At 31.4% G+C, this 14,101-nt stretch overlaps 2 protein-coding genes across 3 annotated transcripts in view; both read right to left on the bottom strand.

Moving 5' to 3' along the window:
• LOC139904802 (uncharacterized) overlaps nt 1-8,585 on the bottom strand; it is a 55,800-nt gene extending 47,215 nt beyond the window's left edge. For both annotated transcript variants that reach the window (XM_071886751.1, XM_071886752.1), the window contains exons 1-3: nt 8,434-8,585; nt 7,916-8,369; nt 7,640-7,720 (exon numbers count right to left, since the gene is read on the bottom strand). In XM_071886751.1, coding sequence (XP_071742852.1) covers nt 7,640-7,720; nt 7,916-8,369; nt 8,434-8,585 — 687 coding nt within the window. The remainder of the gene's footprint in view (nt 1-7,639; nt 7,721-7,915; nt 8,370-8,433) is intronic.
• A 92-nt stretch (nt 8,586-8,677) lies between these two features.
• Nucleotides 8,678-11,158, bottom strand: raw (NDT-like domain-containg protein raw). Its single transcript, XM_071886750.1, has 3 exons — nt 10,607-11,158; nt 9,377-10,423; nt 8,678-9,319 (listed from the first exon to the last, which is right to left on the bottom strand). The coding sequence occupies exons 2-3, from the start codon at nt 10,184-10,186 to the stop codon at nt 8,945-8,947; spliced, it is 1,185 nt and encodes a 394-aa protein (XP_071742851.1). The 5' UTR covers nt 10,187-10,423; nt 10,607-11,158; the 3' UTR covers nt 8,678-8,944.
• Nucleotides 11,159-14,101: the final 2,943 nt, after the last annotated feature.

Genomic DNA, 14,101 nt, shown 5'->3' with positions numbered 1-14,101 from the left:
TGGCAATGTTTCTAGCTTTATTCTCATTATAATTATGTTTTGCATATTGATTGGTTGAATTCGAAATTGCTCTTGTTAAGAGATGTGAACAATTCCCAGCAATTATTGAACAATCCTTCCATAGTTGTGACCAATCACCAAGAGATGTCGTGTTTTCTTCTGTTTCTATTCGGAGGAAAGGTTGTGAGATACAACAAAGGCAACGAGGTGTATGGTGCTATTGTATATTATTAACTTATTCTTTTTACAAATATAACTAAGTAAAGTTGCAAATTTTACGGGTTTTTTTGTTTTTTTTTAGTTTCCTCATAAGTTTTAAACCTAGTAGATAAACAAGAGCTGGAAAATGTTTTGATGCAAATAAACTTGTTTTGTCCGCCAGAAGCACTGTTTTATTATTATTTAGAGTGATAATTATGATTTATCTCTTAGATTTTAGAAAATGTACGTTCGAGGTTGGGAAGATAGAAATGGAACTAGAAAGAAAAATATTAGGAAGATGCTTGTTTATCTAATATGTATATTTGCTAAATTCCAGATTCATTTGTTCAACCATTTCGGGTCTAAATGGGATCACCAAAAACAGACTTATAAATATATTATGTTCATTCTGAATTTGAAGGCGTCTTTAATCAAAAAAAAAAAAAGTTCTATTTTTAGTGTTTCAGGAAAATTATCATGAATATTTTTTGCCCAGAATATACTATCATTTACTTATATATAGAATTTATTTTTCATTAGTTTGATAGTTTCTTCAAGTGAAGTGCCAAGTTTATAATGTTCTTTAATCTTGTGTGATCTTGTAATTATGAACATCATGACACAAGGACTCACCTTGAACTTCTCTCATAATATCTAAATCCAGGTGTGGTGACATTATTATGGGAGTAGGCATTATCATCTTCGATACTTCTTGTACCATATCATCTGGAGAGGCTAGCAAATCAATTTTATATTTTGATACTAATCAACCTAACCTGCCATAGGTATATGTCATATTACCTCTTGTAGTTACCATAAAAAGCCAATAAGGACCCCTCCTAGGTTTGACAAAATTAATCAAGACCGGACTCCAGTTTTTTGAGACCGATCCAACACTACTTAAAGTATCTACTTACTCTGACATATGTAAATATGAGCTACAATTATCATCAAAAGAAGAGGAAAAAATGAATAAACTACATGAGAACATACAGTCAAAAAGTAGTAAATTGTAACTTTTTGAGGTAATTTATGATCGGTCTTCTAGGAAGTTAAATGATAAGGGCAAGTACATATATTATGGTCAAAAAAGTCGCCTCACTTCTCAATTAAAGTTTAATAGTTATGAGTCATTAAATACTGGTTGTTGTTTAGTTTTTCTTATTACCTCCACCAAAGATGCTTTTGACCCTGTTTATTTGTTTGTTGGTCACTAGGATTAAGCCAAAAGTTACAAATCAATTTTGAATAAACTTGGTACGAAAATGATATATGAATATACAATAAGAGTTCATAAAATCTTAAGAGGTCAAGGTAACACAAAAAGGTAAAAAATGCATCATCGACCATAACTTTGAAGCAAATTGAGATACTTCACTCAAGTAGACGGAGATTTTGCGCTCTACTGAGTACCCATTCGAGTTTAGTATTGCATTAATTGGAAAATTGATTTTTTTTTAACTCAAATTGTGAATAGATTTTGAAATAATAAAAAACTCCAAGTCGACTCAATATCATTTTTTTCTTTTTTGTTGGTATATTATTTAATCGCTTGACCTCAACAAATAATAGCAGCAAATCCCTAAAGGTTTTTCTCCCCAGGAACTCAGAATTCGATGAAAATTAGTATAAATGTAGATTTTTATCTGCAAACTCCAAATATTTTATTTTGTAATGAAAATATTGTTTCCTGAGATACAGCCTTTTACTTTTGCAATTTTAGCAACAACTGTGGTGTATACCGAATTTCAAATTTTTCATATTTACTTAGCTGTGGTACAATTTCAACAGAGAAAGTATTCTGAAAAATAAAAATAAGCTAATAAGTTTTATTCCGGATTTATTTGTATATTAGATCGTTTTTTATCATCTTAATATTTACATATAACGATGACAGTCACTTTAATACAAGGGTAAACCTGGGCTTAACTCAGGGGCTTACCAATTTTAGAGGCCCACTGCTGAGCTGAATCGTATTTACTTATGTTATTTATCCACTAGTAGGATCTAAAAATATTCTCAGTCCCAGAGTCTATCATTCAGACCTAAAATATGCATTCACTTTGATCAAGATAAATCTTGATACTCTTGGTCAAATGGTATAATATAATATCAAGGTCCTTAAATAACATGATATAAAAATAAGTTCTAAATAAGATTTTTTTCTCATATTTTGACTTTTCAAAAATACTTTAATTTTATAAATTGACTCAGAGGCTTAGAAGATATGACAATTTTAAACTTTCTAAATACATCACAGGTTTGACTAAAATTGCAAAAATAAAGGACTACCTAAAACTCGGAAACCAATCATTTGATTGAAAAAAATAGATTTGAAGTTTAGGAAATAAAAATTTTAATGTATTCTAAATCTCATCCAAATTTCTGGGGTGGTATTGTGTAAATTGCCTTTTTTAGGCGACTTCATAAAGAATAACAATATGTAGATTCAAAAACAATAATGACTTATTAAATGTTTAAATTTCAAGATTTTTACATCAAAATCCTATCAATCCAATTTTACTTTCTGATTCTATATAAATCCTTCATTTATAATTAAGATTATACTTTATCTCTTGTGATAAATTTGTGAACATTTAGGTAATGTTTTGTCATTAAGTTTTCTTTATTAAATTATATGACATATAATGTGAAAAAATAATAAATACATTGACAATATAATGACCCATTATAGAGAGCATCTATTATTAATAGGTAGGCTCTCAAGAGTACATCTTTGGTATCATAACTTAAGCATATTATATTTTATAGATATCATAAATATAAGGGTAATCCCTCTGCCGCAACCTCTTTCGATCTTCCTGGCCATTTGCATAGGTAGTTTTAAGGGTTGTATATACCGAGGTTTACTTTAGATTTGTTTAAAAATTAGCAAATATATTGACATATTCTTATTTTCGATCTATGTTAAACAGATTTTTTTTGCAAAGAATTATTAACATCTTTGATCAGTAATACAGAGGAAATTATATTGAACAGTATGATGAAAGAAAGTCTGAAGAAGAAAATAATATTGTTGAAGACATAAAGACAAACATAACATTTACTCTTGGACGCATTTACTATTTTTAGATAAAAACTCAATTGGAGAGTTATCTTCCTTTCACACTCAGTGCTAATCCTTCACCTATGAGTCAACTTCGAAAACATCATCAAATTGTTAAATATGGAGCTACAGACTTCTGACCATATGGTATTCTTAAAAATTCTAACATTGTTTCTTCTACCTTCCGGAATAAAGTTTATGTCACGGTCTTGACATAAATAACGTCAGCATTGATCTAAGCAAACAACGCTGACATAAAGAAAATTGATTTAAGTCAAGACATCATTTCTTATTACCTAAAGAGCAGTCTATTGCCTTGTTATGGAATAACCTTGTATTTCTATTAACCTTGATAGTATCTAAGTCTATGTGATTCAAACTAATATTGAAAGAAAATATAAATTATTCAAATTTGATAAAAAGTAAATGAATTGTTTATGTTATACATTGAAATGAAAATTATCCAATATGTTTAATCCAAATGTGCCAACATAAGATATTGTCCAATCCTTGCCAAATTTTGAAGAATTGTTCTAAAGTGTATGTTTCAAGACCAGAAGAAAGGCCAATCACATAACGTAACTTCTTGAGAAAAAAGAGCAGAGCAAAGCACCCTATGAACTATGATTTTTGAAAATTTTCATCAAAAAAGTTAACAGGTGCACTCTAGCATAAATCAAATGAATCTTGAATAAAACACATACAGGAAGCTTATACAGGTTGCAACAACAAATGGCCTTTCTCAATTAGGTGATAAAACAAGTTTTATAAATCAAGGAAGTTTTATTTTTGATTCATGGTAATAGTGTACATTTTACTGGGATTCCGCAGGATTATATATATATATATATATGGATTTTTTTTGGATAAAAAATCCAAAAATTAAATTTAAAAAAAAAAGAGAATTTGAAGTATTAATTTTTTCGTAGAAAAAAATACAAAAATCTACAGTTATTCACAAGAAACTAAATTTTTTGGAGAAAATTTTTATTAAATTATCTAGTAAAAAACAAAAATTCCTTTATTTTTTTTTTTTGGGGGCTCCAGCACCTCCAGAGTGGAGTATTAAGAATAAACTTAATACTCCACAAGGAAACCCAGAAGGATGGTCGAGATGTCTTGAGCTATTTGTTTATCGTACAACTGTACATCGATCAACAAAGATGTCACCCTTTTTTCTCATGTCTGGGAGACAGCCGACATTGGCTATAGATTTTTCCAATCAGTTATCATGGATTCAAATTTTTTTTTATTTTTTGAAATACTGAAGACAAAGCAAAACATTTGCTTCTTATAGCAAATCTTTACTTCTCTCAAAGATGATGAAAACTTAAAGGCAACAAATGAAAAAGAGACAACTGAAGATGATATACAAGTCGAGAAGATTGAAAACAGAGCACTGAGCAATTATATATAACCCTATCATTTCTTATTGGAAAAATGAAAAAAAAGTCTGCTCAATTACATCTAACGATTCAGAGCATTCATCACTCCAGAAAAAAAGGATGTTTACTCATCAAACCTGTAACACTTGAAAGGATGAAAGGTGATGGCAATTGCTCCTTTCGGTACGTATTTTAAACAGGCTCATTCAGGGACAATGATAGCTGAACTTGTCTAGTTAATGTGAATAAGACCTACCAAACAGATTATCATTTTTGTCAGGAGCAATTCGTTCGCTATAACAGTGGCAGAATCATCGAATATCAAAATTAGACAGCCTATTGTGTTAGGCATAAGATGAAAAAAACAACAGAAGAATTAAAGAACCACGTAGAGAACGTTGAAGAAAACCTAGGTAGAATAGCATTACCCATTGCATGGACAACAGATGTTCAGCTTTTTGCAGCTGCATTTGTGCTTAACGCAGATATAATACTGTGGTTGCAGTCAAATGATTGAACCTTGTTTGGAAAACAAATCCTGTATTGTTCAGTTGCGCTTGAGTGATTCAAATCATTTTGAAGAAGTTGCTATATATCTAGGACATACCAACAGCAACCCTTTCGATTATGTCAAAAAATATATGTAAATTATTAAGCTGTCATTGAAGACAATTGATAAAATGAAGAATACAAATATACAATTTAAGATAACTGAGATATAAACCTTTTCTCCATTTTTTTTTTATCCATATACATAGGACTTCAAACCCATAATTTGCAAGGGAGTAACCTTTTATTCCAGGATGTGTACTGCCTGAATAATGGACAAGAGCTATAGTTATTTCATTAATCCCATTTGGGATTTGTACCGGGGAGTACTTTTTTATGGGAGTAGATATTCGATACTACACCAGTTCAGTTACCAAAATAGGTATCAGTTCTTTCTGACACTTTTTCGACAAAAATATATAATAGAAATCTCGTAAAGGGTTATTCACATATACTTATTCCCTGTAGAATTTTTGATCGGGGGTAGAGACTAGGCTCCGAAAGTGAAGTATTTTCTTTAGAAAATCTTATTTGTATTCTTGTTGTTTACTTGGTCATAAATTTGGCGGGTTAAATCATGGACCAGCCAATTTTTTAATGGCGTAGTGGCGCTGAAAGTACTGGTCCCAATACCTAACTTAGTAAAGTAACGCTTTAATTGTGTCAGCATGCCGGTACCACTATAGTGTCGGGCTACAAAACAACATACTACACTATAAATAGCTTTGCAACATAGTAATAAACTCTATTTAAATTTTCATTCAAACTATGTCATCAATTACACAGGAGAAAACATTTTGAAAGAAAGCATTGCTATAATAGAGAATCCATTAAAATACAAACAAAATCAAAAGTAAACAATTAACGAGAACTTGTTTGTTTTAGTATTAGCAAGTCTTTAATAAAATTCATATAAGCACTTACGTTATTCAATGATCATAATGTATCATTGTTTAAGCGCACAAAACAAATTTAAGCAACAAAAAAAAAATGGCTACCATCATTTAATTTATACTTTAGCACTACGTTACCTCTCTAACATGAAAATGTAGTCTGTATTTTGCTGTCAACTGTCGATTTTGCAATCATTCTTCTCCTAATCATAACAATAATAGTGTTCTTAACGTTAATTAGTTGAATTTGAATTAGTTATTGTCAAGCTCTGAACAAATCTGAGGAATTATTCCATACTTGGAAGAAATTTGACTTACTACTGACTGGATTTTGGACCTTTTTTCAGTTTCTAACTGGAAGAAATGTTGCATAGCACAATAGACGTAACGACGTAACCCAAGTTTGATAAATTGACAACAAAATACATGGAAAATGTCTATTTTGGTGAAAACATGCTGCGTAAAATTAAGTGCGAAATGAAATAAATAATTTAATCGCTAAAGTTAGGGTTTTATATTTTAACAAATGTAGTCCATTATAATTAATAGTAATTTGATCAATCAAAGTTTACCTGTATGAATATAAGAATGTATGTATGAATCTTTAAACCAAATGAAAACATTTTTTAACCAAAGACATAACAATATAGACCTTGCAGTCGTTTAACATGTAACATCGAGCGTTTATACAGGGTACATTGTATATAGTGCTCTCCGATGTATGCCACACACATATTTTTGATATAAGAAATAACAATGTTGTAGTATTTATGAAATATTGCATCGTTTGCATGTACTATCTAGTATTTTCCTTAGGAGCACTGTTTTTGTTGTTGAGTGCTCTAGAACCTAAAGTACTCTTCAATAATCGCATCACATCAAAAAATAAAATCTCAAAGCCTTATAATTATTCTTTCATTCTTGAGGAGAAAACAAGTCATTAAAATTGATATAAGTATTGAGTAGTTACGTATGAGTGTAATCATGAAAGACGGAGAATAATACTGATGATTTCTTAAGGAGTAATCTTCTATATTATTGAAGAAAAATTAGTGTTTTATCCGACTCCTAATTAAAAAAAGTATTGCCAAGACCTATCGTACCGCTAGTCAGTGATATCTACATGATCAATATAATGTTTTCAAATTATGTCCTCGTTTGAATATAAAATTACAATTAAAAGTAGTGAAATCTACTAGTCATCCGTTAAATCCTGTGTCATATAACCGAATAAAATACCTAGGTACTGCTAATAAATAATTAAAAGAGAGAGAGGTGAACGTAAAGGGGCACTCAAATTATATGACTTATAAGCCCACGAGAAATGATAATGAACATAAAAAACCACTCAAGACATGGATATAACAAAGACGCAATTTGAAAATTATGATCCATGCTTTACCTTATATTTATCAATTAAGCTTCCACCCTCAAATATTTCTAACCAATCAAATCATCCAAATACTAAGTTAATGTTTACTCAATAAAGAGGATGACAATGTAAATATTACAAAATTTAATTTTATTTTTATACTACTATTTACCTGATCCATAACATCATCTCTTTGGAATCGTAAGAGATCGGATTTTTTATTGTATGAGAAGTCATCTGGCTCATTTCCAAGCTATAAAGAATAAATGAATAACCATAGTTATTTAATTATCTGTTGTGTGCCTAATTGTCAAGTGTAGTACACACATATCATTTTTGGAAACATGTTATTTTTATTTGAAATTCCCACCGACATTCCTTTCAAATGATGATTTAATAAAAGTATGACGTTTCTAATAATATCACATATTATATACTAAATTATTACCTTTTCGGGGCCCATGGATTTCTGTACATAGCTAAAATTGTCTTCAAGGATTTTTAACCGAAGATATTCTACATCTTTAACAAATATAAGTTCAGGGATTCGTCCAACGTTGTTCAGTATTTCTAACTCGTGTCTCAAATTAACACGGATGTTATCTGTCTTTTCATTGATGGATCGCTCGTCGCTAGGAGTGTCAGTGATCCAAAATATATACAAACACTTGTATGAGGGATGAACACGAACTTTTGTAATTTTAAAAGATAGACCACTCAAATTTTCTTGAAAATCAGAGCGCGCCATGAGCATTCTTAAGTCACCTTCAATGAGCTCATTGTAGTTTCGACTTTTCTTATTTTCTTCAAACATTATGAATTTGTGAGGCTTGTCATAGTTTTTCACTAAAACGGTCCGATTTTTACGCTCTATAATTGCATTTTTTCGTGCCTTTTCCAATCTAATATTTTTTAGAGGGAATAGATAGAATCAGAAGGGCTTTTTATACAATAAGTAATACTTACTTCCTCCTTTCCATCTCTACAAAATTTCTAATCATCCGACTCCTTGATGTCACAACCTTGGACGTCGCATTTGAATCCATGTACTTCCCCAGTTGAAAAGCTGAGGCAGAGAAAAGTCTTATAGGTACTAGTAGCTTATTAATCATAGTCATCAGAAATTAATAAATAGGGAACCTGTACGTTGAAAAGAAATGATAATGTATTGATTTATTTTTGAGATGGTCATGGTAAAAGAAAAACATAGTTGACACTTTGTACGTATTTATATTTAAAATTAATTAAGTCTGTAATAACAATATCAATTATATAAAAAATCTATATAAAAAATATTTCATAGTCAGTGTATGAAGGTAGCGATTATTTCATAAAAATTAAAATTAAGAACCCCTCTTTTATAGGATTCATCATTATCAAGAGAATTATGGTTCTAAAAAAACGAATACAAATAGTAAGTCCAAAATATATAGACCACATAAAATCAATCATCATCATCGCACAATATGAACAACAATTAATTAGCACCGCCGAGAAGTTTAGAACTTTTACACTTGGAAATTAAACAGTCTAACCCCTCGGATAATTCTTCGAAGACAGGGATTCCCTCACGATTTGCAATATCTGATAAATATGAACGACCACGGCAATAGTCTTTGCGAAGACCAGCACTAACACTGGGCTCATCTTCTTTTAGAGGCTGTAAACAAAGGATCACATTACATCCCTGCCCAATGTAATAAGAGGCCTCACACATTTCAGCTAAATACTTGCAACGACCCGGAATAAAAAAGAATATGACTCGAGAAGAGTCTATAGAACTAAAGTCAATAGGTGTGCGGCGTTTTTGAGAAACATAAGACTTTGGAGCAAAAAAGGTGAGTCCATTTTTCTGTAAAAATGAATGAATATAAATATTTAATCTATGTTCAAAAATATTATTCGTTACCTTCAACAGAGGTATTGCTAGTGTATTTTTCCAATCATCTCCAGAGGCATCGATAGCACCACCTAGATAAACATCTCTAATTGAGGACCCTCTTCTAGAGCGGAAATATTGGGAGCCTCCCTGTCTTCGTCTATACTTTACTTGCGGGAAGGAACAACTTGGGGATCGAGAAAGGACTCTATGGAAGAACTTGGACACTGGTGATACGAAATTTTGAAAAAAACTTGAGGCTTTGGGGGAAAAGGTTTCAGTAGCATCCTTCCGAAGGTAACATTCAGATGTCATTTTTTTCTTGAATTCCGAAACAATGCAGCAAAATTGCTCAAAATTGACAGACGCGTTTTTACCACCGATAATGGATATAATTTGTTCAAGATCTTCTTGAGATAAATCACGGTGTGTATGAACTCTGAATGCCATTTTTAAATCATCACCCGAAATAATCCCATTCCGGGATGTATCTAACGCGTCAAAGGCTTCACGTACTCTGAGGATTTCATCTCCAATTTTAATTTTGCCGTCTTTGACAAATTTAAGATCCTGAAAATAATCGGATTTTTGTCGTTGAGAAGTCGTGCAATTTAAAAGTTGATTTGAACATTTGAGAGCTCTTTCAATGTCTGTAAAAACCGGAGCATTTTCTCTCTCTATCAAATCATGAACAACTAACAATCCAGATGATAAATCCTCTATCTCTTCTGAAGTAGGAATTTCCCCATTGAAATCAAGTTGTTTCATTTTATCAACATATGAGCCTAAAACTGTAATTAAAGTTCTTCCTACACCCGCATAGTAGGATACTTCGATCATGGATACAGCATTTCTAGTTTGTTCATTCAAAACAAAAAATAATATTTTGGAGGTTTGTTTGGCCTGATGCTCTAGCTGTATGAGTTCCGGAGACCAATTGGGGAGTTGGGGATTGTAAAAAGTAAGATAACTTGATTTGAGATAGGGAATAGCCACTTCTGATCGCCATGTTGTTGGGTTACATGAACCTCCCAAGAATATGTCGTAATTGGAATTTTTCTCATCTTCTTTTAGAGTCTAAATTAATAATAAAAGCATTTCGTAATTAATGACGACTTTCTTAATTACTTATAAATAAATAATAAGTATAATAGTAGATGAAGGGACCCATAAATAATAATTTAGTAATTTCTTAATGCATTTATCACTGATTTGTCTTTATAAAAAAAGTGTCAAAAATATAGAAATGCTTTTATCAACTGAATTGGAGGAGGTCTCAACGAGGGAATTGAATCGTTTTTGGATGTAATGGACACAGGAGGGTCGTTGGGGGAGTCACTCCGTGTTTTCAGCTCGGAAGCAAGGACACAGACTTCGCCAAAGGTTAAATAAAACTCTTTGAGGGAAGAATCCTCAATTTCTCGAGCACATCGGACCATTTCGTGGATTTGTGAGTCAGATGGATATAGATCCAGGTAAGTATTGAAAAAGGGACGGACTTGCTGCTCCTGGATGCGAATGGAGTGTCCAGCAGTGGTCCAAGCTTTGTGAAACTCTCTTGTCCGAGATCCGAAGGTGAGTCGGTCGTTCATTCTCTCCACAATGATGTCAATAACTGAAATATGTCGTCGTCGTCGTCGTCGGCGAGGACCAGGGAAACCGCTCCAATGTTGATGATGACACCCACATCCTCAAGATTCTATGTACTATGTTTTTTTTGTTTCAAACGCAACTATGACATCATAGTCCTATTAATAATATCATGAGCTCACGTCTATAGCAGTATGTGTCTACTTTTTTTCATTTAATAACAATGTAGGAAAGTATTGGGCCTGCCTTCCTACTACTACTACTACTACTACAGTACTCTCCCACCACTACAATCCGCGCCCTCTTCATCTCTTTCCTTTTCTTCCCTGCCTTTACCTCCACCACCATCTCAAAAAACGTATGTATTATATTTTGATGTTTTATATTGCATGCACGTTTTCCCTACTTATCATTATAATTCAATTGTTTATAGTTTTGTTTTTAACAGCCCAAAGGTTTGCGTCAATTTCTATTTTGGTACTGAAACAATATATTTATATATTATATCATGAATTATTATAAGTAAGGTTGTCGGATGACATATTGGAGGTTAAAGCCGCCTTCAGGAAAACTTGTTTTATGCAATTTAACTTCAAAAATGGATATGAATAAATGAAATAAATACCTGGGGAGTGAAGTCATCCTGTAAAAAAAATAAGTACTATGTTATTCATTTTTTTGCTATAATACGTAGTTACAAGCATAGAATGGGCAGAATTGGAATGTTGTATTTAATCATTGCTTTAAATCCTTCTACAAATTACTTATTGGCTACCCTTATTTTGTCAATACCGGAAGCTTTCTAAATTATGATAATAACCTAGGGGCTCGTGATTTTCATAGAGACGTCGTGATTTGAGGCTTAAAGATCATTTTTTAAAGATTATACTGTATATACATGATTATTATATATTAAAGATTATGAAGACGCATTGTAAACAATTTGTTTAAACGTCGTTGTTGATTCATCAATAGGAATATGTATGATTCAAGGACTTTTAAAAAAACCATTTAAAGAGGAGTGTATGTTCACGGATAAACACATAATATCTTCCTCATAATATTTCAGTACATATTGTTATTTTTATTATCATAAAAACTATTTCAAATGATTAGATTAAGTCTTTAAACATCAACATCTTTTATTTAAAGATGCTTAAATCATTGTTGCCTGTAAAAAAAGGTAGTTCATTAAATAGATTCATTAACGATAAATTAAGGCATCTTGGTTTTTTTTAATTGAATGGATATTGTGGGCATTATCATGTATGATAATATATGCAAAAAATTGAAAACTTAATTAAACTTTTCAAATAATTTTTCTAAAAAAATTTATTTTCTGTGAATAGCTATGTTATTTTGAAATTTAAAAAAGAAAATTAATAGTTGAATTATTGTCTACAAAATTTAATTTTTGAGAATTTGTATGAATTTCTGATTTTGATTTTTTTTTTTTTTTTTTTTTTTTTGGAAAAGCTGTGGATTTTTGATTTTTTTTCGAAAAAATGTAATATTTGAATTTTAATTATTATTGAGTATTTGAAAAGAAAAATATATATATATATATACATAATCCTTCAGACCCCCTCCCCCTGACATTGTCTTAATAGTTTTCTTATTTTCTAAGATATGACATTCATACAGAAGAAATAATTAACGTCTACTAATTATTATGAAACTTCAGTGTGTCATCAAAATATATGTCATTATTTAAGTCGTATAATATTGTTCTTTAATACTCAGTTACCGGTTTTCTAACATAATACTGTCAACTCTCTAAGTTTCTAAGACTCCTTTGAGAATGCCCTTATATTTATTCTGAGCAAATCTTTCGTCAATTTAAGAATCCCTGATCATTTCCCCCTATCCCCCCCCCAAAGGGTCTACTGTATATCCACATATGTTTCTTTTATCGGTGCACATTAAACATTGTAATTTTAGTTGGCGATATTACGTCTGCAGGATCATATTGAGGGGAAGGGGTTTAATTTATTGCAAAAATTAAATTTTTGCATCTGCCTCAGAATTTGATCAAGTGACATTTTTTTCTAAAAAATAATTCCAAAGCATTGCCCCTAAAATTATCAACATAATTATAAAATTACTTATATAAATAGGACTTGGTTCTATGAAGGGTCATTTTATATTTTTATAAATTGTAATTTAGGCTGTTTGTTTTTTTTAAGTTTCTAAATAGCCTATTTAAAAAACGACATTGGCCTCACAAACAAGATAAGCAAGACCATTTTACACAACATTGTCTCTTCATTACTACTGGTACAGTATTATCTATACTGCAGCTTCTATAATAGGTAAATACACTCTCTACAAACGTTTTTTGATGTATTTTTAGCTGTAGAATGCTTACGTACACATTTTGGAATGCTTATAGGCAATTTTAATAGAATTTTTTTGCAAAAACCATTATTTGAGAGCCTAATTTGAGACACACTTCGTTGTAGAAGTTTCCAGTATTTTACAATTATACAAAATCTATACATGCTTTATTCCTGTGCAATCCCAATCTCTTTGAATCTTGATAACTGATAATATTTGTTCATCATAAATATCGTATACATCAATAATATTAGGCCGAACACACTTTTTATTCTTCCTATTTTTAACCCTAACCAAAAAATCTATGAAGTGTTTTCCATCCATGTGTCCATTTAAGTAAAGCTTAAATATCTTCAAAGTTGACCTCAAATGTTCCATGTTATTGCTACAATGTTATTTTGAGAATAGATGAAGAAGTCATGTTGAACATCGTTGGCTTCTGGTTCTTCTGCATCTTCAGGGTGAAGACTCAAAAATTAGGATCCTCTTAGAGGCCTCCTTGCTGCAGTTCTAAAATCATGACAATTTTGTTCTTAATCCCATTCCAAAGACCTGACAAAATGCAACAATTTGATGTTTGTTTTGTTTTTTGCAGTCAAAAATGTCCGAGTGACAAGCAAAACGGATGAGTGTGTGGAATCTGCTCCGCAGAACAAGTCGATATCCGACAAGAATATATTCACAGTGGACGTTATTATGAACAGGAGAAACATCCAGGTGGGGGCATGGTCCTCGGCGTCGTGGCGTCCGACGGCAGCAAGATACCTCCATACTTCTTCAAAGGCAAACGAAAAACTACACACTGACGTCTACTACAAGGTCCTAAGG

The sequence above is a fragment of the Lepeophtheirus salmonis genome, chromosome 2, assembly GCF_016086655.4.
Source record: "Lepeophtheirus salmonis chromosome 2, UVic_Lsal_1.4, whole genome shotgun sequence".
In the NCBI taxonomy this organism is placed as follows: domain Eukaryota; kingdom Metazoa; phylum Arthropoda; class Copepoda; order Siphonostomatoida; family Caligidae; genus Lepeophtheirus; species Lepeophtheirus salmonis.
Note: the sequence above shows the minus strand (reverse complement) of the source record. Positions and strands in the feature narration are given on the sequence as shown.